The 15268-nt window shown below is 41.3% G+C and overlaps 1 protein-coding gene across 3 annotated transcripts in view; it reads right to left on the reverse strand.

Moving 5' to 3' along the window:
* Nucleotides 1-15268, reverse strand: part of FASN (fatty acid synthase) — a 77575-nt gene that overhangs the window by 20643 nt on the left and 41664 nt on the right. For all 3 annotated transcript variants that reach the window (XM_066587710.1, XM_066587711.1, XM_066587709.1), the window contains exons 21-31: nt 12687-12890; nt 11556-11878; nt 9795-10184; nt 9450-9614; nt 9236-9354; nt 6724-6857; nt 5756-5959; nt 4074-4224; nt 1285-1463; nt 343-462; nt 138-260 (exon numbers count right to left, since the gene is read on the reverse strand). In XM_066587710.1, coding sequence (XP_066443807.1) covers nt 138-260; nt 343-462; nt 1285-1463; nt 4074-4224; nt 5756-5959; nt 6724-6857; nt 9236-9354; nt 9450-9614; nt 9795-10184; nt 11556-11878; nt 12687-12890 — 2112 coding nt within the window. The remainder of the gene's footprint in view (nt 1-137; nt 261-342; nt 463-1284; nt 1464-4073; nt 4225-5755; nt 5960-6723; nt 6858-9235; nt 9355-9449; nt 9615-9794; nt 10185-11555; nt 11879-12686; nt 12891-15268) is intronic.

Here is a 15268-nt window from a genome sequence, read left to right on the forward strand (position 1 = left end):
TGGAACCCCAATGGAGGACCCTCCTGTATTTCTTCCATACAACCTTATTAATGTAGTTTTCAGTTCATGGCTTGAAACTTGAAACAGAAGACATTTTTTATTTTAAATTTTAGAATCTATACTGTTTTTAAACTAACCTAATGGAGAATTGTTTGACAGATCATATTTGCCAATTTCCAAGAAGCGTCCATGGCGGGCCAGACAGCGAAGACTAGCCTGCAATTTTTCCTCTGCTAGCGAGTTTAAGATAAGGTCCACTCCTGTAGTGAAAGAAAGAGCACAATAGTTTGCTTGTGTTTGTTCAATCTTCATAACTAAAGATAAATCTTAGCTTGAACTTACCTCTTCCTCCCGTAACAGTGAGAACATGTTGTTCAAAAGATGTATCTCGGGAATTTGCAAAACAGCTGTCGTCAAGCTGTGGGAATTTGCTCTGGAGATATTGCTTCTTTTCATGAGATCCTAAGCAATAAATCAATACCAACATAAAACATTGTATAACCTTGACAGATACTTTGCTTTACTTACATAAGAATCTATTCAACTATTGGTTTTCTCTACTTTATTCGGTTCAGTTTTTTTTAAAAAATCACAGAGAGACTTTTCTGTAAACAGACTCATTGATTTCAATAAGATTTTGCAAATGGACAGTGGCATCAGCCTCCGTTCCGCCAAGTTTCCATCGTGGGTGCCGAGGGTAACATAGCCTACTAAGCGAGCCTACCCTATACTGCCCAACGAAAGTGGAAACTTGAAGTTTTGTTATTTCTAACACTGAAGCAATGGGATACACTAGGATCTGCTAACACTACATTTAACATTCTGCTGGTGCTCTGCTTCAAGAAAGAAGTGCCTTATGGGATCTCGGACAACAATTGGTTCTGATACAGCAAAAAACATAGAATAATCTGCAGGATGTCTTAAAATCTGCCCTGAATTTTGCTACTACGTGTGGATGGAGATTTGAAAACATGCATTGTACTTCAATTTACTGCATATTTTTAGGGCAGAATATTCATCAAAAACCTGCAACAAATACACATCTGAACGTGACCTTAGAGCTCAGGTGTTAAGTTACATATCTCACAGGAGCTAAAAAAGTAACAAAAAGTGATGTTATAACAAAGTTTTGCCAATTAGACCCCAAAATATATGGTGCAAAGAATAAAAAGCGCAGCAGATATAAATAGAAAGAATCAGATCTATCACCCAGTTTTATAAGTGTTCGAGTTTTAGTGGCAAGGACTGGAATAAATACCATAAACATTCTTGAGGACAACCTACCTACTGTTGTGAAAACCCGGCAACCCATACTAAGACAAATGGCTATTGCTGCTTGGCCAACACCACCTGATCCAGAGTGGATCAGAACGCTCTCACCCTTCCTCATACGTCCACGTGCAATTAGGGCATAGTACGCTGTAGCGTAGACCACAGGAACTGAGGCAGCATCGGCTAAAGACCTACAAATGGAAAGGATAGATTATACTTGTGTAAACATTTTAATGATAACTAGAAGCAATGGGATGAAACTGAAAGCGAGGAGACACAAATTGGATACTAGAAAAAAACTTTCTGACAGTGAGGGTGATGAATGAGTGGAACAGGTTACCACGGGAGGTGGTGGGTTCTCCTTCAATTGAAGTGTTCAAACAAAAGCTGGACAGACATCTGTCTGGGATGATTTAGTGAATCCTGCACTGAGCAGGGGGTTGGACCCGATGACCCTGGAGGTCCCTTCCAACTCTACCAGTCTATGATTCTATGATTACAAATCCCCTCACTCACAAATTTAGCAAAGCTTATAGTCGGTCTCCAGCCATGACCCCCTACTGTTTAGGATGTGCTCTATTCGTTCTGCAAGAAAAGGACATTATAGTTTTGAAGGAACAGAGCTCTTTCTACTTCAAACGACTGAATGTCCAATTTTATCAGTGCTACTGCTATGCTTTTGGTGTTATTTTAAAGCCAAGATTTTTGCATGTCGGTAGCCTTTATAGAACTGGGAACAGCTACAACTGTTTGAAGTGGGGTTGGGAGTACTGAATTTACAGCTGTCATTTCAGTGCAAATCAGAGAGGAGGGGAAAGAGGAACAATTAGGCAGCATTGAGGACTTGTCATTCTCCTGCCTCTCTTCCTATCCCAGGCATATAGACTTTTCTTCATATGATCACCCACTCATCAATCAGAAAGCATATTTGCTCTCTTATTGTCACGTATGTTTTTGTCCTAAGAAAAGTAGAGAAAAGACGAGGACTTGCTCATGTAACCACGCCTCTATACTGCTTTACCCTGTAGATGTTGTAGTAATTACTGGCCGTGGCACCTAAACGTTTTTACAGAAAATTTTTTTTCCCTTACACAAGGCTATGAATATTGAAAAAATAAAAAAGAACAAAAAAGACTATACATAATTGGTATCGCCACATGCATATCACCCCATACTATAAAATATTAAATTACTTAGCCAGCACAATAAATTCCATCAAAAGAAACAAAAAGTGGCAAAGTGACAAAAAAAGCCAAAATAGCTGTTTTCTGATCAGGCTGCTTCCCAAAAACAGGAATAAAAAATAATCAAAAAGTCCTATATACTTCAAAATAGTATCAATAAAAACTATAAGTGGTCCTGCAAAAAATAAGCCCTTGTACAGCTCTGTCGAAGAAAAAATTAAAATGCTCTGATCTTGAAATGTGGTAAGTGGTAACATAAAAAATGTGTATATTCTGCAAAAGTAGTAAAACATAATAAAACCTCTATAAATTTGGTGTTTTCAGAATTGTAATAACCAGTAAAATAAAGCTAACACAATGCTTACACCATATGGTGAATGCCATAAAAATAAATCCCAAAAAACAATAGTGAAATTGCATTGTTTAATTGCCCACAGCAAAAAAAAATTATAAAAGTTATATTACATGTACCCGGAATTAGTTCTTATAAAAACTAGAACTGGTCCTACAAAATACAAGGTCTCATAGAGCTACAGTGACAAAAAAATAACAAAGTTATAACCTCTGGAACATAAAGGGGGAAAAAATGTATTGATTTTTAAGGCTAAAAATACTTATGTAAAGGGTTAAAAATGCACTTAAGGTGGGTTCTTTGCCAAATATAGTTACATGCAGGGGCGTAACTATAGAGGATGCAGGGGATGCGGTTGCACCCGGGCCCAGGAGCCTTAGGGGGCCCATAAGGCCTCTCTTCTCCATATAGGAAACCCAGTACTATAAGTAAAGCATTATAGTTGGCGGCCCTGTTACAGGTTTTGCATCGGGCCCTGGGAGCTTCAAGTTACATGAGACATACATTCAAAATCTACAATTAACAAAAGTGACAATTTTTAGAAAGGTTTTCCAAATTTATTGTGACTGTTGAGGCCTTAAACTAAAACGTGTCCCATTGGCAAATCTTCAGACATATTGATGGTCTTCTGTTTTGATTTTGGTCAGGTGAGATAAAGCCAAATTTTGTGATTCAGAAAGAAGGACTGTAAGAAGTGTGGGTACGACACCCTGCTTCGGCAGCCCTCCTTGAATACTGCTGATGCTGGTTTTCCTACAAGGGCCAGACCAAACGCCTCCCATCGTGTCTCCACCTGCCCAGTTTGGTAAACTGAGGTCTTTGGTGACTGCAGACAAGTAGGAAGCCCTCTTTATAGCATGATATAAGATTTTGTTTTTTGACCTGAGACTGAAAAAAGGACACAGAAAATGATATCATATTTCCATCTCTGAGCTGCTGTCATGATAAGTAGAATGTTCTCTTATACATGTTAACCTTGTGGCCTACTAGAACAGCATCTACATGAGAACAGAATAGCTAGGACAGACGCCAGGCCTAGTAGATGCTGTTAGGACATGTGCTCCTGGGTTCCTAAAGGAGAATCTAGTAAATCACCCTGCCTTGGTAAGGATATTTAGTTGCAGGAATAGGACAATAGCTGAGTCTTTGCCCCAGGTGAAGGAAAGTTTATCTCAAACCCTGCTATTAACTTGCAACTTATAATTAGCATTCAATTAAACTCTCACTTCAGGCAACTAATTTTAAGGACTGAATTGGATACTTACCAGTTTTCTGGTACATCCCACAAGAAGCGGTGATTAGCATCCACAAAAGTGGCAAGGCCTTTTGCTGGAAGAAGTCCCATGACCCTTTTTCCTGTAGGGTCACGTCCTGAAAACTCAATTCCCAACACACATTGCTGTAGGGCCACATCTCCTAAAAAACAATTGAAAGATTAGTAAAATGTCCAAGTGTACATTTCAACACATGCTTAATGCCATTTGAATGACCATGAGTGAATATTAGCTTCCAGCAAAAAAGTGGCTAAGAATTATTACTTGTCACTAACATACATATATACTGCCAAATTCCAATAGTTATAATCTACAATACCAGAGTAATGCCAAACTATCGAGCATGTAGGTATAATATAGGGCCTCCAACTATCCAGAAAACCAATGATATACCCAAATTGGCCACCAATGACGTGCTGGACCTGCACCTACAGGTATGCACAAATAACAACCCAACGTGCGGCAGCCAATACAAACAACACAAAATAAATGGGAAGTCTTTCCCTAAATACATAACGACGAGGGAGAGGGCCCTGCCTAACACGGCAGACTGATCGCTTTGAAAGATGCGGCCTGCACTTGTACCTGTGACCTAAGTAACCGTACTAGGCCAACAAAAAATAAAGGACAAAGCAAACCCCAAAAGGAAAACTAAATAAAACACCACACTTAGCTGATGGTGAAGCCTCAGCACACTGAGCCGTCCGGAGTTAAGTCACAGCGGGTACCACGCTGTCCACAGAAGCCACTACTGCCAGCTCAGACAGCGAGCAACTGACAATTCACAGCACCTAGCTCAATGTCCAGCCCAGGTAAATAGCCACCAGCTAATCACCTACAGATGTGACTACATTACGTCCGGGAGTTGAGTGGTTCAGGTACTGATGATGTCATTAGAGACAGCCAATCACAGTGTTAGCCAGGAAAGTTTGACTTAGACTGAGCTCACACGAACGGGTCGAATTCCACATGTGGGAGGCCCACAGCGGATTCTGGCTGTAAGCCCGGCCAGTCAACCTGTGTTCCTGATTTTTCTGTATTGTGGATGACAGCGGCAGCTTGCCAGTGGTCATGCACAGTACAATTTTCTTTTTTGCCATTCTGTGCTAATCAAGAGTTGTTTATTAAATCCCTACAATTCTTGCACAAAATTCCTGTTTGTGCTATCCAGAGTTTAAGATTTACTGTTAATATTTAAGCCATTGACTGTAACTTTGGATTTAGCAAAATCCTGACAACCTAAGAGGGAAATGCTACCACCCCAACAACAGGTTTCCATGCTTAAAGGGGTTCTTCCACTTCTAACTATTTTTAAACAGATCCATACATTGCACAATGGTTCAGGCTGGTACTGTAGGCTGAGTCCCATTCACTTCAATAGGATTCAGCCTGCAGTACCTACCAAGGCCACTGTGCAATGTATAGAGCTGCTTGAAAACAGTGGGAGAACCCTTTTAATCAAAGTCATTTCCAGATGATAAAGATTTGCTACAAAACTACCCTAACTAGATTTCCCGAATCAAACAAAAGGAGAGGAGTACAATGTATGAAGATGTTAGAAGCCTTATATGTGACAATGCAATTAATGGCCTCACCTATAACATTTCTGGTCTGGGAAATGCTATGTTTCTACAAGGTACAGTAATAAAATATGTAATGATATTGTTTCATACCAGGTATAGCATCAGGGGGCAGTTTCCCAGTTGCCAACATTACGTCACGAAAATTGAGTGATGAATAGTAGACTTTGCACAGTTTCACATTGGGATTGGTAGGCTGAAAATTGCATAGAGGAGATGCAATCCAACTTAAGGTAGAGAGATCTCCTACGGTCAACACATTCACGAATGCGTAGGATGTTTGATCCTGAGTGTGTTCTGCAAGTAAAGAGAAGAGTAGGGTAAGAGTAGTCTGTCTAGATGCTATTGCTTCAGAAATTACACACAAATTATCGTTTAATCCATCAACAATTCTCAAAGAGCTTCTCCAAAGTGGTTGAATCTAAAGGGAGTGTATCACTTGTTATGAACTCTATAAAATAAAGTTATGGGCTCATAAGACCTGGGGCACTCAGTCAATGTCACTCTTATACTGTGGACTACTTATGTATGTGCTAACAATAAATGCAAGAGCAAGGGTGAGGGGGGTGGGGTTAGAGGGGTTCTCCTACTGATTCTTCTCTAACTGAGAGAGGGGGTGGGGCTATAGGGCCCCACCCCTCTCTGGCCCCGCCATCTTGTCCCCACTTTCGGGGAAGCCCTGGGAAAAAGAAAGCCCTCTAACCCTGCCCCCTATCTCTCCAAATATGGGCAGATATGTAAGAGATCCCCTGTAGATCTCTCCTCACTATGGGGGATTCCAAAGATCTTTCGTGATCTTCTTTCATTGAGTTCAATAGGGCTGGCACTGCTGCCGCCGGCCCCATTGAAAGCAGTGGGCGATATCACAGATTTTTGAAATCACAACTTGGAGTGAGTAAAAACATCGCAAATGACAATGAAACCATTGAAAATCATTGGTTTCAAAATCATGCGTTTTCACTGACTCTCGCATCGCAGGAAAATCTAATGCCAGTGTGAAAGAGCCCTTAAAAGTCTCCAATTAACCCCAGCCTTAATCCCATGAAAAGTTATTTACTCACCTTTCTGAAAAGGTGTGTGACGAAAGGCTCCCCACCTTCCATCCTTGCAGACATTCATCACCAGGTCCTTGCCTTGCAGCTGTTGAATCTGTTTCTCAGACACTTCATATGAGTAATCATAGTTAAAGATGCACCTGGAAATAAAATGCCAAGATGTAACGATGCATGCAGTGTGAAAGATTAATAATTATTCTTATGCAATTCGGCTAAATAAAGTTTTTTTCTTGCAACACATTTAAATGGGTTTTAGATGGCAGGATATAGCATTACTTCCTGATAAGTGCCTAAGTGCAAGGGGCCCATGCTCCTTATAATAACAGGGCCACAGCACAAGAATTTCCAGGCGCAGACGCTGTCCGATCCATCCTGTGCAGGGACTGCAAGACAACTTCATTCACTTGAACAGATGTCAAAGGGACCACAGATCGTAATGTTATGCCATATCCAAGAGATATGCCATAACATTATAAGATGGAAATCGCACTTTAAAAGATCAGGATGACACGTTATCTCATATCTTATATGGTACTTGACTTTGTTCATGCCTCTCTAATGTAAAATGAATGCGTTTAAGGTCCTACTCTACAATGGAAACATCAAAGGGTATTTCAATATATTATTGGAAAACGTCACAGACCTTTACAGCATTTATACATACATACAAAACATAGTTCTTAATCTTGTCCATGTAGTGATCATCATGTAAAAGGTGTTTTAATAGGCCTTGCACTATAATGGATGTTTTGCACCATCACTACTTGATGTGTAATTGTTCTCAGCACGAGAAACCAAGTAATCTTGTAGATATGATACCTTTTATGGTTCAAAAGAATTTTATTCAGCTGCAAATTCTTCAAACAACATGTATAAGATTACATTAATAAATGGGTATCATACAGACCGCTTCTAGTGTGACATAATCTATAGCACCTTGACTACCCAGCCAATTATTTTATCCATAAATTCAACATAACTAGAAACTCCTAAACTAAAGAAAGTGAAAAAAAGAAGAAGAAGAGATTAAAAGAGGAGGGAAGAAAGAACAGGAGGAAGAGAGGAAAGGGGGCAGGTGGGTGGTAAGGAAAGGGGGAAGAGCAGGTGAGGGAGATGGGGGAAACTAGTTATGTTTTCCGTCAGGCACTGGGGTTCACTAAACATGTTATTACCCTATAGGGTCAACAGGAGAGTCATACGATGACATGAGGATCAGGTACGGAACAATCCTATTAGCTAGCCACAAATCTAATCCTGTTGAGGCCCGAAACTGAATCCAGATAGCCCATGTTGCATAAAATTTAGTGTGTCGCATCTCATCTCTAGCACAGAGCTCCTCCATATATTTCAAATTGTCTAAGGACTCCAGCTACAACAGCCTCGAGGAAACAACGATGGACTTCCACTTCCTAGGAATGATTTGCCTCATGACAAGTAAAAAGAATCTTAGCAGAGATATCTTGGTTTAGGCCAGAGAGCCTGAAATCATTGACAACAAGGCAATCTTGGGGGTGATACTTATCGGGTTCTTACATACTGAGGTGTAAAGAGCACCAATCTCCTGCCACAGGGGCCGGATCAAAGAACAGGACTACCACAGCTGAATAAAGGTCCCTCTCTTTTGGAGGCACTTCCAGCATGTATCCGAATACTGAGGGTAAATTCTGGCTAACCCCACTGGTGTCTTGTACCATCTACTCAAAATTTTATAATTAAGTTCTTGTGCCCTACTGAGCATGTTCATTTTATGGGTCAGTACATATGCCTTCCTCCACAACTCCTTCGAAAGTTCGCCAACAAGATCCCCTGCCCAGCTCTGTTCCAACGTCCTGCCTCCCATTCCCATGTCGCTCCCCAAGAGCAGTCTATACAATGCAGAGATCCTGGATAGGTTCTCTGGAGGCAAATGGCATGAAGCACTGTCTACGAATATGTTCACTATGTGGTTTGAGGTTCTCTCAGTATGTTGTGCTCTTCAGTAAGTACAGGGCATGTGTAAGGGAAGGTACCGCTCAACGCTAGGTGCCCCAAAAGTGATAAGGCTCCACAGGGAAATAGAAGTTGGTGTGACTCAAACGTTTTTGGTCTGGGCAGAAGGCAGTACAATAATGTCCTAACAGCTGCCATGAGCGATTGAGACTGAGCGTTCCTGAACCATAAGAGAATCAGAGAAATAGGAGCAGCTTTTGTTGACGAAATCCTGCATGATCTGCTAACGAAGCTCAGCACTGGGTGATTGTAGTGATGGGAAAGTACTACTAGTGATTCTTCCCGTTGAAGTAAACTGATGAAACTACATTGGGCAAGTGAGTACGTGGTTTGTCCAGGTATATGTAACAAATCCCCGTAGGGTGCCAAGGCAGGCCTATGACAGGGCCTTCTACAAGCGTTTCCTAGTGGTGGTCCAAAGAAAGGAGCCGACCAACCATGCCGTCTCCCCCATGTTGAGTCTAGAGAAACTCCTGCTAGAGGTTCCCTCTGTCCAGAAGTCCTTTCTATCGCATGAGGTCTGACTTACCTAATTCTGTTCCCTCCTGGTTCCTGGCGCAGACAGTTTATCATTCCAACAATACCAGAATTTGGCTCATTCATGACTGTTAGCCAAGTATGGTGGTCTGATGAATCTGCCATAGCTTCCTGTTTTCAATGGAAAATATGATGATGAAGAATATAGTCCTGTATTTAGATACTATGAGTGAAGTTGTATTCATGATAAATTTAAAACAATGCACCTTCAGTGATTCCACCCATGTACAGTCCATGTCTTCAACTGAGAGGAGAACATGTTTCTTCTCTGGGATACGGCGGCGGCATAAGAAAATCACTGAGTTGTAGAAGGACTTTTTCATGGCAACCACATCCATACCGGCACTGTCAAACACCTCCTCCCATTCAAACTGCCAAAGATAAAGCATTTCATATAGCTTAGTGCATGTATATGCAACAATATGTATAACGGTATAGGCATGTCGGCATACATAAAGCCATCATAACGTTTACACTAAATTACATCAATAAAATCAAGTTCAATTATCAGTCATCATTATCATGAACTAAGATATATAGTTTTTACATACCTGAGAAAGGAGACCGTCTTTCTGCTGGAGATTCTGAGTCCTCAGAAAGGCAATGGTCTCTCCGAGAATATCTCCTTTAAGAAGTGTATGAAGCAAAAGGAATCCTCCATCTTTCACGGTGGCTGCCATATTGGGAATAACTTGTCTAGGATCCCGTAGGAGATGTGCAGAGCTATTGCACACCAACAGATCAGCACCAGTTACACTATTAGGTGGTGCCATGTATGGGTCCCATTGCTCTATGGAAATTCCAGCTTCTTTTAGATCGTCCTCTGTTGTAGAGAGGATTTCCAGAGTCCGGTCAGTGGCAATGTAGTCTATCTGCAGCATTGGCTGAGTATTCAGCACACTCAGGACAGAAGAAAACAAATTCCCATTTCCTGTTAGGGCCTATGGAGAATAAAAGTAAGAACTAACATGACCGAGTCACTTTGTTCATATCACACCAAGGATAATCTTCTATTATGGCCCTAGATATTATTCATGTTAATGTCTCAAGCTGTTGCAAAACCACAACTTTTAGCATGTCCAGATATCTATTGGCCCTAAATAAAACTAATTCAACGGATAATGAAAAGTTATGCAACTTTCCAATATACTTTGTTTTCCAATTCCTCAGCACTTTGAAGATCTCAGCTTGCTGTCAATAACTTACATGCAGTGACTGAAAATCAATCCAGATCATGAGATCCTTGCAATCTGCTGTTCGAGATATAGAATGATAGAGCTCTGATACACTTAACAGGCTGTGTAGCTGAATGAGCAAATCAAGGTCTTCCGCCACTGAGTGTTTCCACTCAAAGATTTCAAAAACGAGGAATTAAAGAGGTCGTCCACAATATTTAAAAAAAATTCCATTAGCCACCTTACACTGCCTACAACCCTTTCAGAATATACTTACCTGTCCGATGATGGTCCTCTTCTTCATTCCAGCGGTACATCACCTGACCTAGGATATCACGGCTTACTATTGGCCCAGTGATGTCCCCTATACCATACTCCTAGCCCTGTAAGCAGGACATCACTGATCATGTTCCATCGAGAGGGCACTGGCCGCAGTGGTGACGTTTATACAAACACGTCACCGGTAGAGCCAATGGAAACAAAGACCCGCAGAAGCTGAAGAAATGAGTATTGCTTTTTTAATTACAATTTCCCTCCCCGTAACCAGTGTTTAATAACTATTTGGAAAACCCCTTTAATACACAAAGTGTTATTATAAAATGATCAAGCTTTATTTTCCTATAACGAAGATCTTTTGACATCTTTTGTCACTATTATATTAGTATAATTGACGCCTAATTTTAATTAGCTTTGTACACAAACTGTTTTATGTATCTACTGCACTGTAACAACCCTGATTTCTTGTATTATAGCTCATTCATATCCGAAGCTGCATTCCAAGGAATTTTCCTGGAATTTAATACTGATTGTCTATGCTTATGATAGGCCAACAATATCAGCCTAGTGAGGGTCAGCCTCTCAAATCCCCTACTGATCAGATAATTGAAGGGGCTGTGACACTTGAGCCTCTTTATTGTTTAGCAGGCACAGCTCCATACATTTGGTAGTGCCTGTGCCTGGTATTGCAGCTGAGTCACATTAACCTCATTGGGAGTGAGATACAGTTAAGATGCAGTATTAGGCATGGCCGTTGCCAAACGTACAAAGTAGTACTTGGTAAAGAATGACCATCAATATTAAAGTCCCAGAAAACTATCCTGCTAACAAATTTGTATCCTAAATATTTAAAGAACTTACTTCAATAATCTTCATTTTATGGGGATTACTGTTTTCCAGAACTGTATCCAGACATGTTTTCAGATTGGGTGAAGTAAGCAATCCACTCAGAAGAGGGTCATTTTGGAGTTGATTGTTGTTCTGTGTCAGAGTTTCTTCCAGTTCAGAGTGCAAGTTGCCATTTAACTCAAGGTTACAGATCTCTGTAAGCACATGTAGGAGACCATGGTTTGGGGAAGTGCTTGACTTCTTCTTCCTCTGTGCTCTTCCTGCAGTTTTAATTCCAGGAATGTTTAGTTGTAATCCATGCAGGGCCACCTTTGACTCTAGTTCACAGATCTTATCTGCAAGGCAACAAGATGAATATGTGGAGATATTTCCATTGAATTCATTTGGAATTTCTACGACTCATTTTACTTTACTCCTAAGGAATAAACCAAGGACTGTCAGGGTCACGTCACTCAGATTATTGGTAGGGACCCCTAGGAAATTGATCTCGTGTTACTGGAATCCTAGTTAGCCACATGTCAGAAAGTGTTAATCTGTGTTTAACTAGAAACTATGATCTGTTGGGTAATGACATATTAAAGGGGTTGTCCCGCGGCAGCAAGTGGGGTAAAGCACTTCTGTATGGCCATATTAATGCACTTTGTAATATACATCGTGCATTAAATATTGGCCATACAGGAGTTATACACTTACCCCCTCCGATACTGGCGTCCCCGTCTCCATGGCGCCGACCAAAGCCTTCTTCTGCCTGGATTAGACACGCTTGCGCTGTCTGCCCTCTTCTGTCCGGCTCCAGCGTGCTCACGCCGCAGAGGTCTTCTGCGCATGCGCAGAAGACCTGCGCGGCGCGAGCACGCCGGAGCGGCCCCTTCAGCGCAAGCGCGTCTAATCCAGGGAGAAGCCGGTTTTGGTCGGCGCCATGGAGACAGGGACGCCAGCACCGGAGGGGGTAAGTGTATAACTTCTGTATGGCTCATATTTAATGTATGATGTATATTACAAAGTGCATTAATATGGCCATACAGAAGTGCTTAACCCCACTTGCTGCCGCGGGACAACCCCTTTAACTATCATTTACAAGACCAAATATTTTAATGAGCGTTTATACAATCTATAAACTCTAATAACTGCAGGGGTCTGTACCTGTGCATTGTTCTAGAAGAGAATGTAAGTCATTAGCATCTTGTAGACAATCATCTTCAAAGTAAGGAGTAAAGACAAAACTCTCCAGGGTTGGTGGAGTTTGCTGTTGTTGGCGTCGGGGAGCATTGACGGCGTGGAGACCGGATATCTGTACCCCTCCAGATGTAATTTTTCCTAGGCATTTGTTGACACCAACAGGAATAGCTGAAATAATAAGATACTACGTGTTAAGCAAAAAATATTCTGCACTAAGGAGAATGGTAAATGTTAATGCTCTAAATTATACCTCACAATCCACTAAGTGTGAGCAAAGAAGTCAGACAGGTCGAGGAACAGGCAAAGGTTAGACCCGTAATAGACACAAACAGGGGTTTTGTCGCAAGTGGATATGAAACCAATTGCTTAGGCATCCTCCATGTGGAAAGGATGCCTAATACAGCCAGAGGTAGAACAGGATTGGATAGGGATAGAATTAAGGAGCATACTGACCCTGTAAGAAAGAGAGTGGGAGTGCAAGCGAGTCCTATGGGCAGACATCAGAGTGCTAACAGAGAGATAAGTGCGATGTGCTTGACAATGGAACCAAACCACGTTTCCTGCAGCAAGTGACTGGGTTGGACAACAGCAAGCAGATAGGTGATAAATGCTTCTAGCTGGGATACCCTTTAGAAGGGGTCCCATCTGGCCAACTCCTCCTTAGAACCTTAGAATAAATCCACTCCAGTAATCAATTGACCATGTGAACCTACCAAACACACGCCCAAGCTTGCAAAATCATCGAAGGTCAAGGCAAGGATCTAGCTCCGAACCACTGGCTGATGAGGGCTTTCAACAAAACCTTGCAAATTTGCTCTATAACTCAAAGAAAAATCCCACGAAAACTGGGCGAGAGTTCCCAAAACAACTCGGTCATCGTTATCAACTCCCCGACTGCAAGGTAGATACGGTCTTTCCTCGCTTGGTCAATCCAACTAAACAGATACAAAAGCTGAGCTCTCTAAGGGAACAGCCAGATGCAGTGGTGAGGGACCAAACTTCTTCTTAAGCTATATCACCCACCATCATAGATGTTTTTGATGATATTCCTGTTAATGACATATCAGTGACTGGTTCTGCCATCAAAGAGATGCTGAAAGCCTTACAACCTGCAATCTAATTTTGCCCAATTTATTCAACCCCTTAACTCAGCAATTGCTGAAGCCTAAAATAGAATTTCCCATATGGAGAATAAAATTTGCATAATCACACAACAATTTGATAGACTCACACTATAACCTAGAATCAGAACTTTAGAAATTTTGCAATAAAGTGGTGCACCTGGAGGACAAGTCGCATCACAGTAATATCACGTTTAGAGGGATTCCAGAAACCGTCTGATGTATTAATTGCAAAACCTCATGAAATCACTGCTACCAAACTGTTCTTTGTAGAATCTCATAATTGACGCAGCACACAGACTACCCAGTCTCAAACATCTGGCAGGACACAGACACAGAGATGTCTTGGCCCATATTCACTTTTTTCATGTTAAGGAGATGCTCCTAGAGGCGGCCAGGACAATGGAACCATTACCTGCGCTCTATCAAGCACTATATCTATTTAGGATTTGTCCGAAGCAACTCCGGCGCAAAGAAGTCAATTGCTCCCTATCAACATAACGCTTAGAGCCAATAAAATTATATACAAATGGAGATTCCCTGTGCATCCACTGATAACCGAAGTAATGTTGTTGTGGGTTATCAGCATTGCCCCGATTCTCCGCAGTCAGCCTATCTATTGGATTAGGCTGACCGAAGGAGATTCGTGTGTGGCTCCTGCTCCCGGGCGGCGGCTTCCGTGGCGGAGATCTGCTGCAGGACTTCGCAACGCCCGTGGACAGGGAACCTTTAGGGGCTAAATAGCCCACAAAAAATGTGCATTCATGTGTGAAAATGTCAAAAGGTTATGCCTGGATATTTTTTGTGCACGAGAAGCACACATAATATCGAAAGATGGCTTCCGCATAAAACATCCCAGATATCCCACAATTTTTCAATCTCACTTTACCACTAAATCAAGAGGTGTTCTAATTGCGATAAAAAACCCTGTGCATTTCAGCTTATCCAAGAGATAATAGGTCCATAAAACAGATTGGTTGTGTTAATCTGTTCTATGAACAACACAACATACATGCTAGCTTCAATCTATGCCCCTAACAAAAAACAAATAAACTTCATGTATAAAATTGTACCTAACCTTTCTAAATATAAAAAAGGCAAACTACTCATCTGCTGTGACTGCAGTGCAGTATCTAATAACATTGATACCACCTTAAAGTTGCAAAACCAGGCCCAATTTTTACCCTTTCAAAACCAGGGAAACAGCCCCTAAAAACTTTAGACCTATATCATAATACTGATATCAAAATGTAGGTAAAACTCTTGGCTTCCAGATTGACATCTATATTACCATATTTGATCGAAGAAGATCAAGTTGGCTTTGGGTCGACAGGCTTCAGAAAGTACAAAAAGGGTCTTAAATCTTGCACACTTTATCGAGCCCACAAACGTCTCTGCATTTTTTTTTGCTCCGGATGTCAAAAA

Source organism: Eleutherodactylus coqui, chromosome 13, assembly GCF_035609145.1.
Source record: "Eleutherodactylus coqui strain aEleCoq1 chromosome 13, aEleCoq1.hap1, whole genome shotgun sequence".
NCBI lineage: Eukaryota > Metazoa > Chordata > Amphibia > Anura > Eleutherodactylidae > Eleutherodactylus > Eleutherodactylus coqui.